This window comes from Notamacropus eugenii, chromosome 1 (genome assembly GCF_028372415.1).
Source record: "Notamacropus eugenii isolate mMacEug1 chromosome 1, mMacEug1.pri_v2, whole genome shotgun sequence".
Classification (NCBI taxonomy): Eukaryota; Metazoa; Chordata; class Mammalia; order Diprotodontia; family Macropodidae; genus Notamacropus; species Notamacropus eugenii.
In genome coordinates, this window is record NC_092872.1 from 742,668,121 (window position 1) to 742,690,222 (window position 22,102).

General features: G+C 43.5%; 1 protein-coding gene across 1 annotated transcript; it reads left to right on the top strand.

Annotated features, from left to right (window-relative positions):
- The first annotated feature begins 2,584 nt into the window (after positions 1–2,584).
- NEFM (neurofilament medium chain) lies at positions 2,585–8,509 on the top strand. Its single transcript, XM_072636499.1, has 3 exons — positions 2,585–3,800; positions 4,940–5,064; positions 6,379–8,509. Exons 1-3 carry the CDS (start codon positions 2,688–2,690, stop codon positions 7,970–7,972), a joined length of 2,832 nt encoding a protein of 943 aa, XP_072492600.1. The 5' UTR covers positions 2,585–2,687; the 3' UTR covers positions 7,973–8,509.
- The last annotated feature ends 13,593 nt before the right edge of the window (positions 8,510–22,102 follow it).

Genomic DNA, 22,102 nt, shown 5'->3' on the forward strand with positions numbered 1-22,102 from the left:
AAACTTCCTGGTATTAATTTCAACATTTCTCATCCTAAAATATGAGTTCAGTTTTTAAAATTATTTTCCAACTGTATCAGGCACTCAGGTGTGTAGATAGCTCACTTATGAACACACATTTAAATTTTAAAAGACTTTGTGTTCCTCTTTCACATCAAGTACCCAAATAAAGGGATGTGCTATGGGGTGGAGTAAAAAAAGATCACTTTTAACTTCCAAAACTGAGAAGTAGTAGTTCACTTCTTTCAGGATTCTGCTGTCACACTTATTAGGATTTTGAGTAAATATACCTGGTTATCTGACCTATCTGCATGCCCCCTCTTACCACTAACTAAATATGTATTTGAACGGAAATATAAGCAAGTGAATTGTTCATGACTTGAAATCATAAAAAAGGAGCATTTTCCTGAGCAAAGCTCTTATTTGACCTTCAAATATCAGTCCCTGTATCCTTCTACTTCCATTTAGTCATCTCCATTCTCTCTTAGGTAAAGAACATATTATTCCAGAGATGAATTATGGTGTTGGATTTGCTTCATCTGCCTGTTTTAAGCTGTGCCTTCTATATGTGCTCTCTGCATTGCAGGCAAGACACTGTGCATTTCCAACATGGCTCAAGAAAAAAAAGAAAGAAAGAAAGAAAAGAAACGCTACAGCGCGTTGATGCGGAGAGGGAGAGGGAAAGCCCTTGATAACCAGATGGGAAATTCTGGGTACGGGGTCCCCTGTGCCTCGGTTAACGGCTTGTTGTGGATATCCCCGTTTTGCCAGACTGGGGCGCTGGCCTTGGTGCTGATGGCCGCCATAGCCCGCTCGCACACACACGCCTTACCTTCTCCCCTGGCCGTTGCAACGAGCTGTTCCCCACATTTAAGACAGGGCGTCTGGCAGGATCCCCCTTTTAGAACGAGCAACCAAAAATTCCGACCCAGCCTTCCCCAAAATCCCAAACTAGCCTTCTCTAAGCCTTCCGGCTTTTTTTCTCTCCTTGGCCTGACTCCAATGAGCTCATCTCCGACTGGTGCCGGGGTCGGGGGAGTGGGGGTAGAGAAGAGACAAAGCGAAAGGAGGGGGAGGAGAGAAAAAGCAGAAGTTCAGGAAAAAGGATTTGGAGAAAGAGGGGTACAGAGGTGAAGGGGGGTAAGAGATGTGAAATGTGGCTGAGAAAGGGAGGAGGAACATCAGGCAGCCCTGATAGAATTGTTGGGGGTGGGGCTTAAGTGGAGAAACTGGAAGTGGGAAGCAAAAGGGAAACACCGGAAAAGGGGGTGAATGAAGACATGGAGAAAGGGGTGATGCAGGCAGGGTGAGAGAAAGATTGAGGAAAAAAAGGAAATGAGGACTGGGAGGGGACAATTACCAGTAAAGGAAGAGGAATCAAGGGATGAAGGGAAATAAAGAACTTGGGGGAGCTACCTACAGAGAAGGTACATAGAGAAGGACGGTAGCATGGAGAGTGCTGTCTGTGGGGAAAGACCTAAGAAGGGGGGGTTTAGGGGAGAAGGAGTACACAGACAGTGAGAAGCAATAAGTGGGTGGTGGGAAAGGAGTTGCGGGGAGGAAGAAAGATGAGAGAGGCTGGAAGTGGAAAGGGCAGGGATCTTCCCAGAGGTTGGGGGAGGGGAGGATGTGGGGGAGGGAAGAGGACGCAGTTGGAGGTGAAAGAAAAGTAGCAGGCCAAGGCGGAGGAGCAATGGGGGGTGGGGGGGAGAGGCTGGGAGAATGAAAAAAAGCAGTCAGAATGAGAAGAGAACCACGGGTTAGGGGGTAAAAGGGGATGGCCAGGGCAGAGGAAGGGGCTTGGGGTGGAAGGAGATGGCTAAGAAATAAGGCAGGGAGAGGACAGGGAATGGGAGGGTGGCTAAGGGGAAAGTGGCATTTAGAAGGAACATATAGAGAAAAGAAGGAGTGGGTGGAAGAACAAAGATCGGGGCCTGGGAGCAAGGAAAGGGCTCAAGAAAAGGGGCTTGGGGTGAAAGAGGATCCCAGAGGGCCAGGGCCGAGAAGCAAAGTGAGGGAGGGATGTTTGGGTGATGGGAGAAGAGTAGAGAGGACTGGGCCGAAAAGTAGTGGAGGAAGGGGGCAGAGGATGAAAGGAAAGGAGAGGGGTGGTGGAAAGAGAGGGGTGAACGGTAAAAAGGAGCAGGGGAGGGCAGAAATGGGGGTGGGGGGTAAAAGAAAGACCGAGAGATTCTGGGGGTAGGGATAAACCAGACAGGTGAGAGATGTAAGGAGCGGAGAGGGGGCTGGGGCCGAGGATCAAGGGGGAGGGGGAGAGTAAAAAGGGAGCTGAAATGGTGGGGCCCCAAAGAGCCGGGAGGGGGGCTGCTCTGGGAGAGCGGAAGGGCCTCTACCGAGGGGCTATGGTAGAGGGGGCGGGGGAGGAAAGAAGACCAGAGGCTGGGGAGGGAGCGGGGGAGGGGAGGGAAGGGAGGTAGGAGGGGAGGCGAGGGAGGCGGGCGAGTCCAGCCCAGGCAGCGTGCCAGCGGCTCCGGGCCTCGTCCCGCCCCGTGCCCCGCCCCCCGGCTCTTGGTCCCGCCCCCCGCGCCTCTGCGGCCCGGCCACGGGCGTGCGTCGGCGGGGCGGCTCCCCGCCCTGCCCCGCGGGCGCCGCGGCCGCCTATATAAGGGGGCGCGCGGGGCCGGCAGAGCGCTGAGCCGGCCCCGTGCCTCCCGGAGCGGTCCAACATGAGTTACGCGCTCGAGTCGCTGGGCGCGCCGGCCGCCTACCGCCGGGTCACCGAGACCCGCGCCAGCTACAGCCGCACGAGCGGCGGCTCGCCGTCCAGCGGCTTCCGCTCCCAGTCCTGGTCCCGCGGCTCCGCCGGCGGCGGCAGCCTCAGCAGCTCGGCCATGTCCGTGTCCTACAAGCGCGCTATCCCCCGCAGCGCCTACGGCGGCCTGGGCTCGGCGCTGCTCAGCTCGGCCGAGAGCAGCCTGGACTTCAGCCAGTCCTCGTCGCTGCTGAACGGGACGGCCGCGGGCACCGTGGGTGTCGACTTCAAGCTGGTGCGCGCCAACGAGAAGGAGCAGCTGCAGGGCCTCAACGACCGCTTCGCCGGCTACATCGAGAAGGTCCACTCGCTGGAGCAGCAGAACCAGGAGATCGAAGCCGAGATCCAGGCTCTGCGCCAGAAGCAGGCGTCCCACGCGCAACTTGGCGACGTCTATGAGCAGGAGCTGCGCGAGCTTCGCGCCGGCCTGGAGCAGGTGAACCACGAGAAAGCGCAGGTGCAGCTCGAGTCCGAGCACCTGGAAGAGGACATTCACCGCCTGAAGGAGCGCTTCGATGAGGAGGCGCGACTCCGCGACGACACGGAGGCTGCGGTCCGCGCGCTGCGCAAGGACATCGAGGAGGCGTCCCTGGTCAAGGTGGAGCTGGACAAGAAGGTGCAGTCGCTGCAGGACGAGGTAGCCTTCCTGCGCAGCAACCACGAGGAGGAGGTGGCTGACCTGCTGGCGCAGATCCAGGCATCGCACATCACCGTGGAGCGCAAGGACTACCTGAAGACAGACATCACGTCGGCGCTCAAGGAGATCCGCTCCCAGCTCGAGTGCCACTCGGACCAGAACATGCACCAGGCCGAAGAGTGGTTCAAGTGCCGTTATGCCAAGCTCACGGAGGCGGCCGAGCAGAACAAGGAGGCCATCCGCTCCGCCAAGGAAGAAATCGCCGAGTACCGGCGCCAGCTGCAGTCCAAGAGCATAGAGCTGGAGTCCGTGCGCGGCACCAAGGAGTCCCTGGAGAGACAGCTCAGCGACATCGAGGAGCGCCACAATCACGACCTGAGCAGCTACCAGGTAAGCCGAGTCGGGGCTGGGCGGACGGGGACAGGGACAGGAGGGAGAACAGAACGTCTTCTAGCCGCAGTGCCCCTCCCATGCCGCTCCCCAGCTCCCCTTCTCCCCGCACCCTCCCTTCCTTCCACCTTTCTCATTCTTCCCACATCACCTCCTCTCAGCCCTTCTGGATCTCTAGAGTCCCCACCCCCACCCCATTTCTTTCGCGGCATCAGTCCCCACACCCCCGTCTTTCTTCGCCTTCAAACCTCAAATATTCTCCTTTCTTTCCTCTTAACATGTCCGCACAATATAGAACCTTCTCCCGAAATCCCGCAGTCTTTGCGCTCTTTAGACCTGCTTCTCCTCTCCTATCCTCTCCGCCCTAGTCCCATCCTACATCTTTCCACAGCTAGCCCCTCCCCGTCTCTTTGTGTCCTCCAGCCGAGTACCTAGCGTTTTCCCTTGCTAGTCGTTTACATGCAGAGTTGGCCTAGCCCGGGAGGGGAAAAAGAAAAACCTTTAAAAGTTCCTATCCTACCTTAAGAAAAGTGTCAAACTTCTGGAGCGCCCTCTCTAGCTCTTTCCTAAAATGTGCCTGGGCTTGCGATTTATGATCTTCCCGAGTTTTTGCAAGCTCCTTGAAAAATCTTAAGAAAAGTTCCTGTTTTTCTCATCTTTTGGGTTTTAGATGGCAAAGTAACTTTTTGAGTGTCTCTCTATACCTTTGTTGAAAAATGTGTATATCCTAAGTGGTAGGTATTAGTTCAAAAGTAAAGATTGCAGTTTGTCTTTAGAATGCCGTGTGTAGCAAAGGACACGCTTTTTTTTTTTCTTTGAAAGAGTAAAAGGCTTTCTGTTGTTTGTTTCTGTTGCTTCTGTCTATCGTTCATTTCATCTTTGATGTTCGGCTCTAGAGGGAGGAGGAAGGATCAGGTTTTTTATTTGTTTGTTTGTTTTAATGCATCTTAGAGCACTGGGCTGGTGGGAGCCTGGGAGGCTGACCCAGAATGCTTTTTGCATAGTGGGCATTTCTTAGGAGTGCAAGCTAAGGTCTGGGGAGAGGGAAGAAGAGACACACCAGGTGTCTGAAGGGAAGGGAATCTGATTTCAGCTTGCATATTGGTGACTGGAAGGGAACTTGGGCTGTGTGTTTTTAGGACACAATTCACCAGTTGGAAAATGAGCTCCGGGGAACAAAGTGGGAGATGGCGCGTCACTTGCGGGAATACCAGGATCTCCTCAATGTCAAGATGGCCCTGGATATTGAGATTGCAGCATACAGGTATGGTAGCCCCGCTGCGTACGTGTCTGGAATAATCGCAGCACTGCGGTCTGTTTTGGCGTACTGGCGCCGCCCACTTAGAGTGGGACACTGCAGCCTGGGAGAGTTGGTATCGATGTGAGCACACACACATATACGTATGCAAAAGTTGGGGTGGAGGGAATTGTATATGTGTGTGTCATCTAAAGTTCTTCAGCATCATAACATGGAGTTAAGTGCCGCTGTGCCTTCAATTAAAATCCACAAAACTGGGTGAATAATAGGGGTGAGGGTATTTTCTTTGGAAATGTTTCTTAATCTTTTCCATTTTAACCCTCGTTCCCCTCTAGTCCAATGTGAGCCAGTTTCTTGATATGCTGAATCTTTGGGCATTAGTCCAAAATTCCCTTAAGTTTTTTTCAAGCAGAGATGCCTTTATTTTTCCATCACTTCAACCTTTATCAGCAACAATCTAAATATACTATTATACTGTCTTTCTAATGAAATAGCTGTTTGACACATGGTAAATACTTATTTATTTAAAACAAAGCTTTTTGCATAATTGAAATGTTACAAGCTCTAGCCCATAGATTCTTAATCTGTGGAGCTAGGACTCCCAAAGGGGCCCATGGATAAGTTCCATGAATTTTGATAGGAAAAAAAACATTTTTTTCTTAATTTCTAATAGAAATTTAGCATTGTCTTTATTTAAAAACATTCATCTGAGAATGTGTCTGCAAACTTCATCATGCTGCTTAAGTGGAGGCGAACGGGGAGCTAACACAATAAAGGTTAAGAACCCCTGATCTAGACAGGAATATTACTCTTTTCCATCTAAGGTCTAAGTGGCTATAGAGGGAAGTGTTTGTCTAGGTACTGGAACAGTTTTTTGTCTGTTTTGTTTTGTTTTAATGATGGGAAATATTGACCTAAAGTCTCTCTCCAACTCCTAGTCATATTCTGGAAAAAGCTAGATGCTTAAGGAAAAAGCTGCAGCCACTCCCTCTAGCCACTAGGGTACCATTGAACAAGTTGTTGCACCAAATGGTGCCCCTCCCTCCCCAGCAGCTCACCTGCAATGTAGTGAGCAGCCAAAGAGATGTTCTGCTTAAGTGATTACCTAGGAGTGGACTAGCCATGAAGGATTCTCTAGTTCTGGCACTGAAATAAGCCTATGCCTATGAATACTCAGCTTCCAGGAGGTTTTCTGGAATTTTTCTGGAATCCTGCTTACTCCAGGCACCATCTTCACCTAAGTTTCATTCACAGTGGGCCCACCCGAAGCTTAACAGGTTTAGCTCTTGAGTCATATTTCCATGTTCTTTGTCTCTCCAGAAAATTGCTAGAAGGTGAGGAGACCAGGTTCAGTACGTTCTCTGGCAGCATCACTGGCCCTCTCTACACACACAGACAGCCTTCTGTCACAATATCCAGTAAAATACAGAAAACAAAGGTGGAGGCCCCCAAGCTGAAGGTTCAGCACAAATTCGTAGAGGAGATCATAGAAGAGACCAAGGTGGAGGATGAGAAGTCAGAGATGGAAGATGCCCTAGCAGCTATTGAGGCAGAATTGGCTTCTAGTGCCATGAAGGAGGAGGAGGAAAAGGCGGAAGAAAAGGAGGCAGCCGAAGAGGAAGAAATTGTTGCCACTCAAAAAGCAGCTGTGGAAGTGGCTGCCCCAGAAGCTGAGGAAGGTGAGAAAGAAGAAGGGGAAGAGGAGGCAGAGGAGGAAGAAGATGAGGGTGCTAAGTCTGACCAAGCAGAGGAAGGAGGATCTGAAAAGGAAGGATCCAGTGAAAAAGATGAAGGTGAACCAGAAGAAGGAGAAACTGAAGCTGAGGGTGAAGAGCTAGAGGCGAAGGAGGAAAAAATACAGGTGGAGACTAAGGAAAAAGTCGTCGTAAAGGAGCTTGTTGTAGAAACTACAGTGAAAACTGAGAAAGCCAAGTCTCCTGCAGCCCTGTCTCCCCCAGCAAAGTCACCAACGGCAAAGTCTCCTGTGGCCCTGTCTCCCCCAGAAAAATCCCCCACAGCAAAGTCTCCTGTGGCCCTGTCTCCTCCAGAAAAATCTCCCACAGCAAAGTCCCCTGTGGCCCTGTCTCCCCCAGAAAAATCCCCCACAGCAAAGTCTCCTGTGGCCCTGTCTCCCCCAGAAAAATCCCCCACAGCAAAGTCCCCTGCAGCACTATCTCCCCCAACAAAGTCACCAACAACAAAGTCCCCTGCGGCTCTGTCCCCTACAGCCAAATCTCCCACACCAAAGTCTCCCATGCCAAAATCACCAATGCCAAAATCTCCTGTGGAGGAGGTGAAAGCTAAAGCAGTTGAAGATGAGAAGGAAAAAGCCACAGCAGCTGAGGGAGAGAAGGAAGCCCCCAAAGAGAAAAAGGAAGAAAGTGTAAAAGAGGTTCCTGAAAAGAAGAAAGCTGAGTCCCCCGTAAAAGAAACAGCCGTGGAGGAGGTGGACACTGTCACCAAATCCACTAAGGTTGGTGCTGAGAAACAGGCTGAAGAGGAGGAGGGAGGGAGTGAAGAAGGAAGTGACCAGGGTTCAAAGGGGTCTACAAAGGAAGACATAGCGATCAATGGGGAGGTAGAAGGCAAAGAGGAGGAGGAGCAGGAAACCAAAGAAAAAGGTAGTGGAAGAGAAGAGGAGAAAGGGGTGGTCACCAATGGGCTTGACTTGAGCCCAGCAGAGGAAAAGAAAGAGGGAGACAAGAGTGAAGAGAAAGTCATGGTGACCAAAAAGATAGAGAAAATCACCAGTGAGGTTGGAGATGGGGCTACCAAATATATCACCAAATCTGTCACCGTGACCCAAAAGGTAGAAGAGCATGAAGAAACCTTCGAGGAGAAGTTAGTATCCACAAAAAAAGTAGAGAAGGTCACTTCCCATGCTATAGTCAAAGAAGTTACCCAGAGCGATTAGGAGAATAGACTTAGGTACAAAAGGTTAAGCCATATGACAACTTCAAAATGCATGTGATTGACGGCTTCCAAGCAGAACCGGTTCTCCCATGAGGGCTCCAGACACTGTATTTTACTTTGTGCAACATAAGGGAACCTGCATGCAAGCTCAGGGTGTGCTCCCTTCACAGTCTTTGGGGGAATTAAACAATGCATGATCTGTAATGTACCTAGGAAGTTTTTCTTTTTCCAGTTTCCTAAGCTGTTGGAAGGGGGGGGACACTCTGGAGGGATGTATTGAGATGTATTATGCAAAGATTCAACTGAGCCAAAAACCATATTAATATTAATAATAATTATCATGTTAATAATAATAATGAAACAGAACTCTTAGCCTTAAGAAAGCTACTTATGAATAATTATGTTTACCTCACTGGTGCAATTAAGATGGGCATTCATTCATGGGAGAACCTCTGACATGCACAGTTTGCAACCTTTTGTGGATTGATGTAAAATATCCCAGCAGTTCTTGCTCAATAAAGGTCATATTGGAAACATGTCTGATTGTTTGATGGTCTCACTTTTAGAGTAAAATCTCTACTTCTCAGGTCTGTCCTGAAAAGCAAATTAATGGTGGGAGGGGGCACTGGATTGGGTTATAAGGGCCCTATATTAAGTCATTCCCTTAGAAGAGGTGTTTTGTTTGTCAGTCTCAAGATAGAGATTTCATTGAGAAGGGGAAGAAGAATCTTATTTCATCCTTGTGGAGACTTTTCAATATCTTCACTCCTCTCACTGCTGCAGGTTATCCAGCTGATGTTGCGGGGAGATTTAAACCTAGCTCTTCCTTTACACTAAGTTCATCACCTTCCCTATACACTATACCATGCTTCCTCTCTATGTAGCCATAATTTCAGACTTGGTCCCCTCTCCCCTATGCTATCTCTCAAGAGTCTTTAATTAGGTAAAGGTGCTCTACACTTTTTCAGTGGACTATGTGCAAAGTGATTTCCCTCCACTAGTGTCAAAAGTGTAGTGGGATCAGGTAAGAAAGAGGGAAAGAACAGTATGAATTTTGAATGTTCTAGTCTCTAGCCCTCTGATAAGATCCCAGGAGAAGTTTAGAAAGGAGGTAGCAAGTCGCCTTATCTACTTCCACCACACTAATCTTACAGATTTGAAAATGGGACAAAAAGAAAGCCACAAGATGAGTCTTGTGCCTGAGTCAGTTCTCAGCTAACTCCTGTATGTTGTAAATGCAGCAAAGGGACATGATTTCAATTCTTAAATTATATGGCAGATGCAAATAGCATTTCTTATAATGTGAATATTTGATGAGTAATAATGACTGCATGTCCTCGGTTAAAGGAAATGACCCTTGACTGGGATAAGCCCAAGATATGAAGTGAGAGAACCTGGTTTCTAATCTTTTCCTGAACTTGTCCAACTACACACCGGTAGGAGGTTACTTTCCTAGGACCTATTTCCTCATCTCTACCATGAATGACTTAGCAAAAACAAGAATTCTCCTCCTCCTCCTTCTCTCCCTCTCTCCCTCTCTCCCTCTCTTCCTCTCTCCCTCTCCCCCTCTCTCTCCCTCTCTCCCCCTCTCTCCCCCTCTCTCTCCCTCCCTCTCCCCCTCTCTCTCCCTCTCTCCCCCTTTCTCCCCCTCTCTCTCTCCCATCAACTCATTTGGCTCCCTTGTGAAACTTACTGCCCCTTTTCAGTATTATACATTTCAATGCATGAAACAGTATGAGATGGCAAAGAAAACCATTTCTATTGCAATAGTATTACTAAAATATTCTAAGTTCATGGATCCCAGATTAAGGAAGCCTGAAGAAAATGATCTCCAAGGTCAACAACATCATGATAAGGAATGCTGGTCTCTCCACCTGTGCCAGGAATGATAGGATTCAAATCGATGTCAACTTCCTGTCATTCAATCTTTCCTTCCCAGATAAAACCACTTAAGCAGCGTCACAGTAGCAAAAGAGTTAAGAATAATAACATAAAGTAAATTCAATCTCTTAATAAATGAAGGCATTCCATCATTTAAAAAGGTCCATGATATTATTACATTTCTTAAAAGTCAACAAAAGAAAATCACTTCCTTTATCAACAAAACCAAACTAGACAGACTGTCATTTAGCGAAGGATTTCAGTAGGATCATAAGGGGAGAGACCCTACAGATCCAACAATGTCATTCAAGACTTGCTAGTTAGTAGAAAAAGGGGGGCACATATTTGCTTTTCGGTAAGGTCTTGTCCGTGTTTTTTCAAGCAACTTAGAGGTAATATAGATACAGTTCCTCCTTCACAATACTATAAATGGAAAGGCAACATTTCAAGTACATCTTTATAGCCTATTTGTACTTCAAACATGTAACTTGGCCCATGGACAGCTCAGAAGGGGCTACATAAGTGACTATCACTCAGATTTCCAAATTGCTTTGATCTATATCATTGCAGTCTATTTTTCCAGCAAGAAAAAACACAATCTTTCCACAGGTAACATTTCCACATAAATATAAAGTACATATTGAAATACATTGTCTTCTATTCTTATAATACAATGTATATTATTTTAAGTGTATTACCAAATCCCCAATCTGATATAGTTTACTGATACTATTAATTGTCATTCAGTTTAATAGAAGGCATGTTGGTGTCATGTGTGTTGGTTTGAGTTGCAGATAAATCCTAGATTTAACGTAGACAAGAACTCTAGACAAAAGTAATAGCAGTAATCTAAAAACAGAATCTTTTTCCCCAGAAGGTTGTCATGTGGGTGACAGTTTCATGTTAAAATAAGATATATTATTCCCAATAATGACTCAGTTTATTTTTAAGCAAGGAATACTAATATTTCCCCTAATTATGGTGGGACTTTATTTTGTGGTAACTAGCAACCCATCTATAAAGTTAACTGTTAATGCAGGTCCATAGAATCAAAGATTTGCTAGAGGAGACCTTAGAGACCATTGAGTTCATCTCCCATGGTCAAGACCCCACTTTTGTCACAAAGATCTCAGATCCCACTCTATAACTAAAGATCTAGCTTTTCAGAAAACTGGCTTTAAAATGCTAGATAAATATCTGTGTCATTATTATGTTCACATCAATGATCTGTAATTTAGTTAGTCTAAGAATTCCACCATTACGAATTACAATCCATTTACAGTATAATAGGTCTTAGTTGCCTAAAGTTCAGACAGGTTAAATCACCAGGTAATTACAGTCAGGATTTTATTTCAGATCTTCCTGACCACTGAAGACACCACCTGTCTCTCTTTGTTAAGGAGAACTCACAAGGTGTAATCATGATCTCTGGGTTCAGCTGTCTTGGTTTCAAGTCCTGCTTTTGACTCATGCTGGCTGTACATCCCTGGGCAAGTAATTTAAGCTTCCAGTGCTTCCAAGCAACTAACAGTATAAATTACAGAAAGGATTCTGTATATTCTATACTAGCAGTCAGAGCTTTGTTGTTGGGAGCTTATACTAAGTAAATCACAGGTTCAATCCTATCATCATCATTAAAAATTTATCCAAAGATGATTATATACAAGCTCCTCTAATCACTTTTATTTAACTCATACCCATGAGAGCAAAGGTTTTTAGAGTCTTTTAATTTTCTAACATAACTTCCACTTTCCCCATTCAATTCAGTTAGAGCATTTATTAAACATTTATTTTATACTGAGCATTCTGCTATGCTCTGGGAGTACAGTGATAAAAATAAGACAAGCATTGCCCTCCAGGAGCTTATATTCTAATGAAAGAAGAAGAATCAATTTCAGATGAAAAGATAAGCATCTGGCTTTTTTTTGCTGCCTTTGTGTTTTGACAGTCAGGATGGCATTTACCCACTTGCCCAAGTATTTTCTCTCAAAAGCACATTCTAGTGTAGACAGAAGGCTAAAAGTTGCTGAGGCTCCTGCAGAAGTCAACCAGATTAAAAATTCTATGTGGATACATCTGGGTTTGCTACTATTTTGTCCTATTTGGACCGTTGTCATGGAATAGAGCTAAATGCATGGGCAAGAAGTCTTGGCCCCAGGGTAAACCAGTAGCATAAAATAGGAGAACCTCAATTAGAGGGTGGATGACCACTTGTCAGATATATGGGGATTCCTTTCTGATAAAGACTGGATTAAGTGGCTCCTAAGCTCTCTTCCAGATCTGAAATTCTGTGACTGAGAATAATGGTGCACTTCTGAAATTTAGGGACTTGATTTAAAAAATAATAATTTGAACAGGTATTAGCAAGTGACATAAGCCACTTTCAAGTGAATCTTCCAATTAGAATAATACAGATGCCTCAACTCTTAAGAATGAACGACAAATGGAATAATTTACTATTTTCTATTGTAATCTGAGACTATGTATCCCAGACATTTTCCCAAAACCCCACTGTCAGTAGTTATAATCAACATATTCATAGTTAAACCTAGTCATATCTTCTATAACTACCAAATATCTGTCATAACCTTAATTCCAATAGTTACCATATTTCTCAAAAAGAACTCTGAGGTTACTTAGTCCATAGCTTAGGCAGGGAAATTGGCTCAGTTCAGGGTGCTAACAGGGAGAGGTTCAGGCCTTCTGAACAGTTGGGTGTTGCATTGTGACATTCCCAAAGGTCCCACCTTTTCTCTTGAAATACACCTTTCCAAACTATCCCCACTCAAATGAAATTGCCTCAGTTGCCAGAATTCCTCCCCAAAATCAAAATTGCCAAACTTTCCCTGGATACAAATATTCCTTTTACAACATCCTTGAGACATGGTTGTCTAGTTTCTACACAAATACCCACAGTGATAAAGCAATAGCTCCCATGAACATCTGTCTATTATTGAACAGCCCTACAGGTTACAAAATTCTTACCTTGAGCTGAAGCCCACTTTTTTGTAACTTCAACCCACTGCACCTAATCACTCACTCTGGGACCAAGCACAGTGGCCATTTTCTCTTCCAAATGACAATCCTTTAAATTCTTGAAGACAACTATCACATGGCCATGAAGTTTTCTCTCCTTCAGAGTAAATACAGTTATTCCCTTTCCTCTTTTTAAAGTAAATGAGACATATAGGAGGTAACCAAATGAGAAATCAGGTTTTCCCCCCAAATATTATGAAAGCATGATCTAATTGTCTTTCCTGTGAATCAATCAACATGTGATTTTACTCTTGGTCTTAACCCCAGCTTTTTGGAAGCCTTACACAGCATCTATATATGCATGTTATAAGTGCATGACAGCAAGGCTAATCTGTTCACTTTGTTCATACTAACAATTTGCAAGGTTCATTGCCCCATTGATTTAGTCACAGAGATTAGTATGGATTGTGAGAAGTCAGAAGGCTCAAAGCAGCCATTTAATGAATATGCCTATATATGTAGGTATATTTCTAGCATTGAAGAAAAGAATGTCGTGTCTACTATGTGCCAAGAACTTTTCTAAGTACTTTTAATAAAGCAATTATCTCATGTTATCCTCACAATAACCTTGTAAGGTAGGTGCTACTATTAGCCTTACTTTACAGTCTGAAAAACAGAAGTTAAGGGACTTTCCCACAATCACACAACTAGTAAGTACCTGGGGCTGAATTTGAACTCAGGACTTCCAGAATCTAGGTAGAATACTCTACTCACTGCACTACCAGCTGCCTTCATTGTTGCCCTGACAACTAGTTGATTGATTCCTCAAGTTAAGAGATGCTTACATTGAGACCCTGTATTTGTATGAGAGGAGGGGGAGTAAAACTTTCAAAATGATGTTGGCATCATTCTTGTAACCATAACAGCTTGTGGTTTCCAAAATGTGGCAATGACTTTTCTCCTCGCAACTTTAATAGGCACTAGGAGAAGAACGTGTTGTTTCTAACACATTTCTTTCGATTACTAGTCAGGGAAAAGACAGTATATGCGCACATTGAGAAATTCATTTCCAAAACAAATGAGTTGGCTATCACTATTGCAAGTGCTTTTAGTAGATTTAGCCCATTTGAAGGATTATGGTGAATAATATCTAATCTCAACTGAGCCTTCGTAGTAGCAAGGAAATCATACTATGCACTAATCAATTCATTATCCCACTCTCCTTGATAGCTGATCTCAACCTTCTCAATTGTCACCATGATTCCCACTACACCTTTCTGGGGAGGACCTCACCTATACCTGACCCCCTCCTTCAGAAAAGGAGATCATTCACCAATGGTCCCACTTCTCCACGTCTTCCTCATTTCACATCACTCAGACACCTTCCCCCAACTATCTCCTCCTTTACTGCAGTCTCAGAAGAGGTATATGTTCCCCTTGCCATGTGAATCCTTCCACATGTGTCCTTGATCCCATCCCTTCCCATCTTCTCCAATTGATTTCCTCCTCTTTCATCCCCATTGTTTCTCTTATCTTTAATTTCTCCCTATCTATTTGGCACCTTCACTGATGACCACAAATGTCTCCCCATGCTTAAAAACTGTCACTTGATCTGACTATTCTCACTAGTTATCATCCTAAATCTCTCCTCTCTTTCCTGTATGACCTCCTTGATAAAGCTATCTACTCTTTTGTTGGTTAGTTGTTTTTTTTTCAGTCATGTCTGACTTTTCATGACCTCAATTACGGTTGTCTTGAAAAAGATACTAATTTGCCATTTCCTTTTCCAGCTCATCTGACAGATAAAGAAACTGAAGCAAACAAGGTTAAGTGACTTTCCCAGGGTCACACAGTTAGTAAGTATATGAGGCCAGATTTGAACCCAGGAAATAAGTCTTCTTGGCTCCAGGATTGGCATTCTATCCATTGTGCTACCTACCTGCTCTTTTATCATTCTCTGCTAAACCTTCCGTAATATGGATTCTGCCTCATCATTTAACTACAATTGTTCCTTGCAAAGTTATTAATAATCTCTTCATTGTCTCATCCAATGACCTTTTCTCAATCTTCATCCTTCTTGACTTCTCTTCAGCCTTTAACACCACTGATCATTATCTTTATCTGTATATGTCCTCTTCTGTTTTTCATCAAAATACTTCTTCCTGATTCTCCCCATCTTTCCAACTCCTTCTTCTCAGTCTCTTTTGCTGGTTCTTCATCCATTTCATGCTCACTTGAGTGCCCCAGAAATTTCATTCTGAGTCTGTATCTCTTTTCTTCTCTATATTGTCTTTGTGATCTCAGCCATTCCCATGGGTTCAATCATCATCTCTATATAAAGATAATATATCTATATAGAGACATATCCAGCTCTAGCCTCTCTCCTGAGCTATAATCATGAATCATTAATTACCTTTTGGACACCTCAAAATATCCTATAAGGCATCTCAAACTCAATATGTCTAATACAAAACTCATTATCTCCCCCAAACTTCCCTCTTATACTGTCTGGGACACAGCCACACTCCCAGTCATCCAGACTTGGAATCCGTGTGTAATCTTCAACTCCTCATTCTCACCACACAGATAATTCATTGTCAGGTTTTATTTCTATTTTCTCAACCTTTTTTGCCCATGTTCCTTTCTCTCTACTTATACAATTACCAGTCTAGGTCAGGTTTTCATCCTCATTAGCCTAGTCGATCACAGTAAACTTCTATCTGGCCTTCCTGAGTCAGATTTCTCCCCTTTCCAATCCTCTTCCACACAGATGTCAAAGTGATTTTTCTAAAACATAGATTTGACCATGCCACCCCTCTGCTCAGTGAACTCAAGAGCTACTAAGTCCAGGATCAAGTACAAATGCTTCTGATGAGCATCTGAAATCTTCCTACTCTGTCCCCATCCTCCATTTCTAGTCTTTTTCTCTCCTTGCAAGTGGATAGTTGCTTAAAAAATTGTCTACAGCACTAAAAGTAAGCAGTCAATAAGTATTTATTAAGCCCCTACTATGTGCTTGATGCTAAGTAAAGAGAATTCAAGTACAAAGAATAAAGTAATCCCTGCTGTCAAGGAAATTATATTCTAAGGAGGAAAGACAAGACATGCCTATACACGATACATTATTGCAGAATGAATGGAAGAGAATAAATTCACTGTAGGAAGAGAGAGAGGAAACTAGCAGTTAAGAAGATTAGGAAAGGCTATCTGTAGAATGAAGTACTGCAGTTTTGTCCTGAAAGAAGAGGTGAATTCTGTAAGGCAGAAGCAAGGAGGGAGTGCATTCCATGGATGGGGGGCAGGCAGTGATGGAGCCAATGAAAGATTAAGTGACTTGTGTCAGATTCTAAGGCTACCTCTCCCCATTATGCACAGACTATATGCTTACAAACAAGGAATTCTGCCAGATAATATTGCATTTTAAAGGAAAACCCACCCACACCAGTTGTTGGGCCTTAAAAAAAATCTGCTTCTCCAATGATATCGGATAAAATCTTCTCAGGACACAGTGATGTCAGATAAATATGCAAGGAGGCAAAGTCTGAGGGAGAGAAGGCATTGCATGCTGGACCCTAAAATATCCCCACAAGTTCCAGCTATCAAGTCTGTCCCCAGTAGTTTATTGAATGGCTACTCATGCGTAGAGGAACCTTAATTTGAGAAGCTACCACCATAAATATTTAAGGATTAATTCCAGGCAGAATATTATTTGAGTCTCCTTAAATAACACATGCAATTCTAATAAACATGCATGTCTCACAATAGTACCTGGCTGAAAAATTTGAGAGCAGTAGGATGACCAAGACAATGCCAATTGCATCTTTCATGGACCTCCGGATCAAAGGCATTCTGAAAAAATAAAGAGACGCCAAGCATTCTGAGGCAACAAAGTGTCATGAAAAGTCAATTGGACTTCAATGCAGGAAACTTGGGTTCAAATCTTGAATATGACACTCTAGTACTATGACTCAATGAGTACTGAGAACCAATAAGTAGATACTAAATGAAGATGAAGAAGCAGGAGGAGGATAAGAAGAAGAAGAAGAAGAAGAAGAAGAAGAAGAAGAAAGGGAAGAGGAAGAAGAAGGAGGAGAAGGAGAAGAAGGGGACAGTGTAGGAGAAGAAGGAGGAGGAGGAGAAGAGGAGGAGGAGGAGGGGAAGGAGGAGGAATAAGAAGAGGACGAGGAACTAGCATTTATAAAACATTTAACAAACATTATCTCATTTTGTCTTTACAAAAACCCTGGGAGGTCGTTGCTATTACTATTGCCATTTGACATATGAGAAAACTGAGGCAGACAGAGGTTAAATGATTTACTCAGGGTCATATAGCTACTGCCTGAGTTTCTGATCTCAGATTTGAACTCGGGTCTTCCTGATTCCAAGTCCAACACTATCCACTACACCACCTAACTGACTCCAAAATATTGTCTTAAGGTATAAAAAATATTTTCAAATAATGGAATGGGTTACCTGCTCCCAGATGGCTCAAGCACAGGCTAGACACCTGCTTGTAGAGAGAGCCTTCATGTAGAAGCTGACTTCTGGGATCCAGTCAATTTTGAGTCTCTTTGATTCTGTCTCAGCTTCATAAAATGATCAGAGTAGAACTGTATTATATTGGTCCCCAAGAACAGAATAATGGAAGAAGTAGAATGGGAGTTTAAAAGAGACAGATTTAGACTTGTCAGTGGTTTAAAAAAAATTTTCAATTTCAACCATCCCCAAAGAGACCTGGCCGACCTCAGCAGGTAGGGGGTTCCTCTTCAGCAGAGTTCCTTAAGGAAAAGATATATAAGTCCTTGTTGGGGATGGTGAAGAAGGGATTCCTGTTCAAGTACAGGGGATGCTATATCAAAAATTCTTAACCCCCATGCGATCAATGGGAATCTGTGAATTTGAGTGGGGAAAAGTATCACATCTTTATTTAACCAGTCTCTGATATTTTGCATTTCCTTCAATTATGGATTTTTTAAAAAAATCTTCAGAGAAGGAGACCGTAGACTGTCTTCCCCATACTATCAGAAGAGTCCGTGATGCAAAACAAATATTAAAAAAAAAAAAGATTAAAAACCCCTGGGCTACATAGTTTCTGTGATTATTGCTAACTTTGAGATTTTTATCATCTTAACATCTCTACCTCACAAGAACCCTCTAAGAAGTCAGAAATGTCATTGTTGATCCTCCAGTGTACCATGCTGTGTGCTTACCTGTTACTTTTTAATAAAAACTCCCTTTTCCAATGAAAGAAACAAGAACATTATCTGTGCTCAATGTGATTCAGAATAAAGTTGGGATATTTCTCTGCATGAACAAATTGACAATTGTAGATAACACTAAAACAGTGCACTCAAAAGAAAACCTTTTTAGATGTCTGCCATAAAAAATTGAAATTGGCCTCCAAACAGATGTATCCCTTTTCCCACCCTCCTCTATCATGTGTTATCATCAGAGCCTGAGAGCAGATATCCTGGGCACAGACTTATTGATGATCAGACTTATTAATTACCATGTTCATGGGGAAAGCATTTAGTGTTCAGCCCTTGAGTTCATTGTGCTGGTGAAACAGAAGAAATATAATTAGAAGCAAATCCCCTCCCCCAGTGACATTTGAAGGGCTGAGACCCACCTCCACTGTGGTGGCATGAATTAGGTAGGCCTCTTCATTACCACCACCCTTGAAGAGAACACGTCATTGGGATTTGATTATTTTTAAAACTGCTTCCCTCTTTCTCATTAGCATTCAGCAAAAGATTTTGCCATTGCAACTTTATCAAATGTTTGTCTCCAGGTTTCCAAGAGTCATGGGGCTATTATGAGATCCATTGACAGGAACTAAAACCAAGGTCAGGAGAGTCAGAAGGAAGAAGAAAGTCATTCAAAATCTCCAGGTCCTCCTAGCATTCCCACTTTCAACTTACTCGACAAACTTTTACTAAGTGCCTTATTATCTGTGTTTCACACTAATTCCATTCTAAGTATTCATTCTAAGTATTTTTTTTTAGAAATGATGCTTCACTCATTCTTTCATTCATTCATTCTAAACTTGTCCATTTCTGTTAAGAGAACCTCCATCCTTCCAGTCATCTGGGTTCGAAATCCCTGTTTCATCCTTTTCTCCTCACTCTTTTTTTTAAAAAAAACCTCTCCTATCCAATTAGCTACCAAGTCTCATCAATTATACCTCCCCAAATAACTTTCGTATCAACCCCCTTTAATCCATTCACATAGCCATAAGCCTCCTTTAGGTCTTCATCATCCCGCACTTGGGCTATTGCCGTGGCAGGTTCCCACAGTGCCATAACCAAAAGCAATTTATATGCCAGAGGACTGTGAATCAATCAAAGCTTACATTTTTTTATTCATAAAGGGTAACATGTTATCTTTCATAGACACAAAGCTACCTAATAGACAATAATCTCACTGCACTCCAGATGGGACTATATTGGATTGGAAGGGTATAATCTGAACAGTACCAAACAGGGCAAATTCCCCCAGCCTTCTCCACTTTACATATAGGCCTAAGCATCCCTTTTTAGTCCTATGGAATCCTCAAATACAATTTGGTTAATGTTAGTTTTAAAAGTTTGATTGTTGGTGTGGATTTTTGGTGTGGGATAATGCAAACTTGCAAACTGGGATTCAGTAAGAAAACTTCAATTCTACATCCCAGGTCAGAGACTTGGCTATTTCACTGAGCCCTGAAACCAGTTCTATGGCCGGATGGTAAGTTTAATCATGTCCCTGAGCCTCAGTTTTCTTATTTGTTAAAAAAAAAAAAAAAGAGGTGATGATCCTTGGACTATCTACCTGGAAGGATTGCTGGAGGCAAAGAAATATATTCACCTAAGTTATTTTTATTATTGATGGCCCTTCAGTCCCATGCCTTAACTTTGTGCAACACAACAAACAGTTAAATTAACATATGTAGTCAATCATTCACCAACAGTTTCTAAGAGAAATCGGGGGAAGAAAGTTGACAAGCTACAGAAGAGACACACATCCTGTCATCAATCTCCAACTGGACATTTCAAACTGAATGTACTAAAGAACGGCAAACTCAAGATGCCTAAAACTAAATACATTCTTTCTCCTTCTCCTCTACCAAACATCCCTTTTTCTGACAAAGATGCCACCATTTTTCCATAGTTTCAGCATCAGCATCAACTCCTCACTTGTCATCTCCCAATACATGCAAATAAGTTGCCCTATCTTACCATTTCTACCTTTATTGTAAATTTCACATATGACCCCCCACTTATTCAGCTGCTACCAATTTAATTTCAGCCCTCTTTGCTTCTCATCTAGATGATCATAATGACCTCCTCAATGGTCTCTTGGCCTAATGTCTCTTCCCACACAAGTCCATCCTCCACACAACCAAAGTGGTTCTCCTTGGGCCCACATCTGGCCAGCTACTCCCCTATTTAAACTCTAAAAAAGCCATTTTATCTCTTACTCAGATTTTTCTGTTATAAAGGAGACTAAAACACCTGTCCTTGTGGCAGAGCTGTTGTGAAGAAATGAAAGTTCTGGGCATGCAGGAGATCTGTGAAAAGAAAGATGTTTTACTTATGTAAGGTCACAGACACAAGCAAGCACTGTCATGATTCCAGAAGTTTTATAAGGCCACCATGCTGGTTATTTCTAGGTTCTGCTTGTTGCCTCTAGGATAAAATTTAAAATCCTAAGTTTACATTTAAAATCACTCACAAACTGGCTTCAACTTCTCCTTCTGGCCTCACTGGACATTACTTCCTGACCACACTTCATGAGCTATCCAAACTGGCCTTTTCCCTTTTTCTTACTCACAACCCCCCATCTACTGTCTCCAGTCTTTTGTACTGACCATCTCCCACATTGGAATAGGGACACAGGATCATAAGAATTGTAGTTGTGAGAGAACTTAGGGATCACATAGGCAATCAATCCCCCTCAATTTTACAGAAGAAACTGAGACCTAAGGACTTAAGGGACTTACCCAACGTAGTAATAGACATGAGATTTCAATCTTGATCTATTGACTCCAAATTCTTCTGTGTTTTCTCCCCCTTTCTAAAGCTGTACCCTGATGCCTGCATGTATACATGTGTTGGAGAGACAGTAGTGTTGTAATATGGAATGGAAGGAAAAACTTGGTGAGGGACACTTCTTGTTGTTCATTTGTTTCAGTTATGTCTGACTCTTTGTGGCCCCACTTGGAGTTTTGTTGGCAAAGCTACTGGAGTGATTTGCCATTTCCTTCTCCAGCTCATTTTACAGATGAGGAAACTGAGGCAACCATGGTTAAGTGAATTGCCAAGGGTCACACAGCTAGTAAGTATCTGAGGTCAGATTTGAACTTAGGAAGATGAGTCTTCCTGACTTCAAGCCTAGCACGCCATTCACGGTGCCACCTTGCTGCCCAAGAGACACTGCTCCAATGCATAGGAAGCTAGAAGGGGGAAGAAAATTTCCTTGCAGAATACACCCCCTGAATGCAAAGTATCAGAGACTCAACAAGTCTTAGAACTGGGTCTTTAGGGACCATTTAATCTTCCTGTCATATTTATAAATGAAGAAACGGAGGCTCATGGATGTTAACTGACTAGACCAAAATCACATTGCCAGCAAGGGAAAGAACTAGGTATAGAGTCAGATGACCTCAGTCTAAATCCCTACTCCACCATTTACATGAGTTCACCTTCCTGGGCCTCAATTTCCTCATTTGTAGAGACAAGACTCAATTCTATTATGTTTAATATCCTTTTCATTGATTAATCTTTGACCCTGCCAACTAGGACTTGACAGGTCTCCTGATTCCCAAGGAAATGCTTATCCCATTACACCAGTCACACTCTGGTTATTGTCTTTGCTGTTCCATGTTTTTTGGATAATGTTAACATTGGTTGGCAATGCAGACTAGTGAAGGTTACTGGGACTGGGTATCAGGAGCATGGGGTCTTGAGATGTACTCTACCACTGGCTATCAGTGTGATAGGAAAGCCATTTTATCTCTTACTCAGATTTTTCTGTTATAAAGGAGACTAAAACACCTGTCCTTGTGGCAGAGCTGTTGTGAAGAAATGAAAGTTCTGGGCATGCAGGAGGTCTGTGAAAAGAAAGATGTTTTACTTATGTAAGGTCACAGACACAAGCAAGCACTGTCATGATTCCAGAAGTTTTATAAGGCCACCATGCTGGTTATTTCTTATTTTCCAAACCCTAACTTTCCTACAATTGAGGGTGAAATAAAACTCACACCCACTACTAACTGCTGGTACAGGGAAAGCTG

Coding starts and splice junctions, on each gene's coding strand:
- NEFM (XM_072636499.1), top strand. CDS start 2,688: ATGAGTTACGCGCTCGAGTCGCTGGGCGCGCCGGCCGCCTACCGCCGG. Junction 3,801..4,939: donor ACGACCTGAGCAGCTACCAG/GTAAGCCGAGTC, acceptor GTGTGTTTTTAG/GACACAATTCACCAGTTGGA. Junction 5,065..6,378: donor ATTGAGATTGCAGCATACAG/GTATGGTAGCCC, acceptor TTGTCTCTCCAG/AAAATTGCTAGAAGGTGAGG.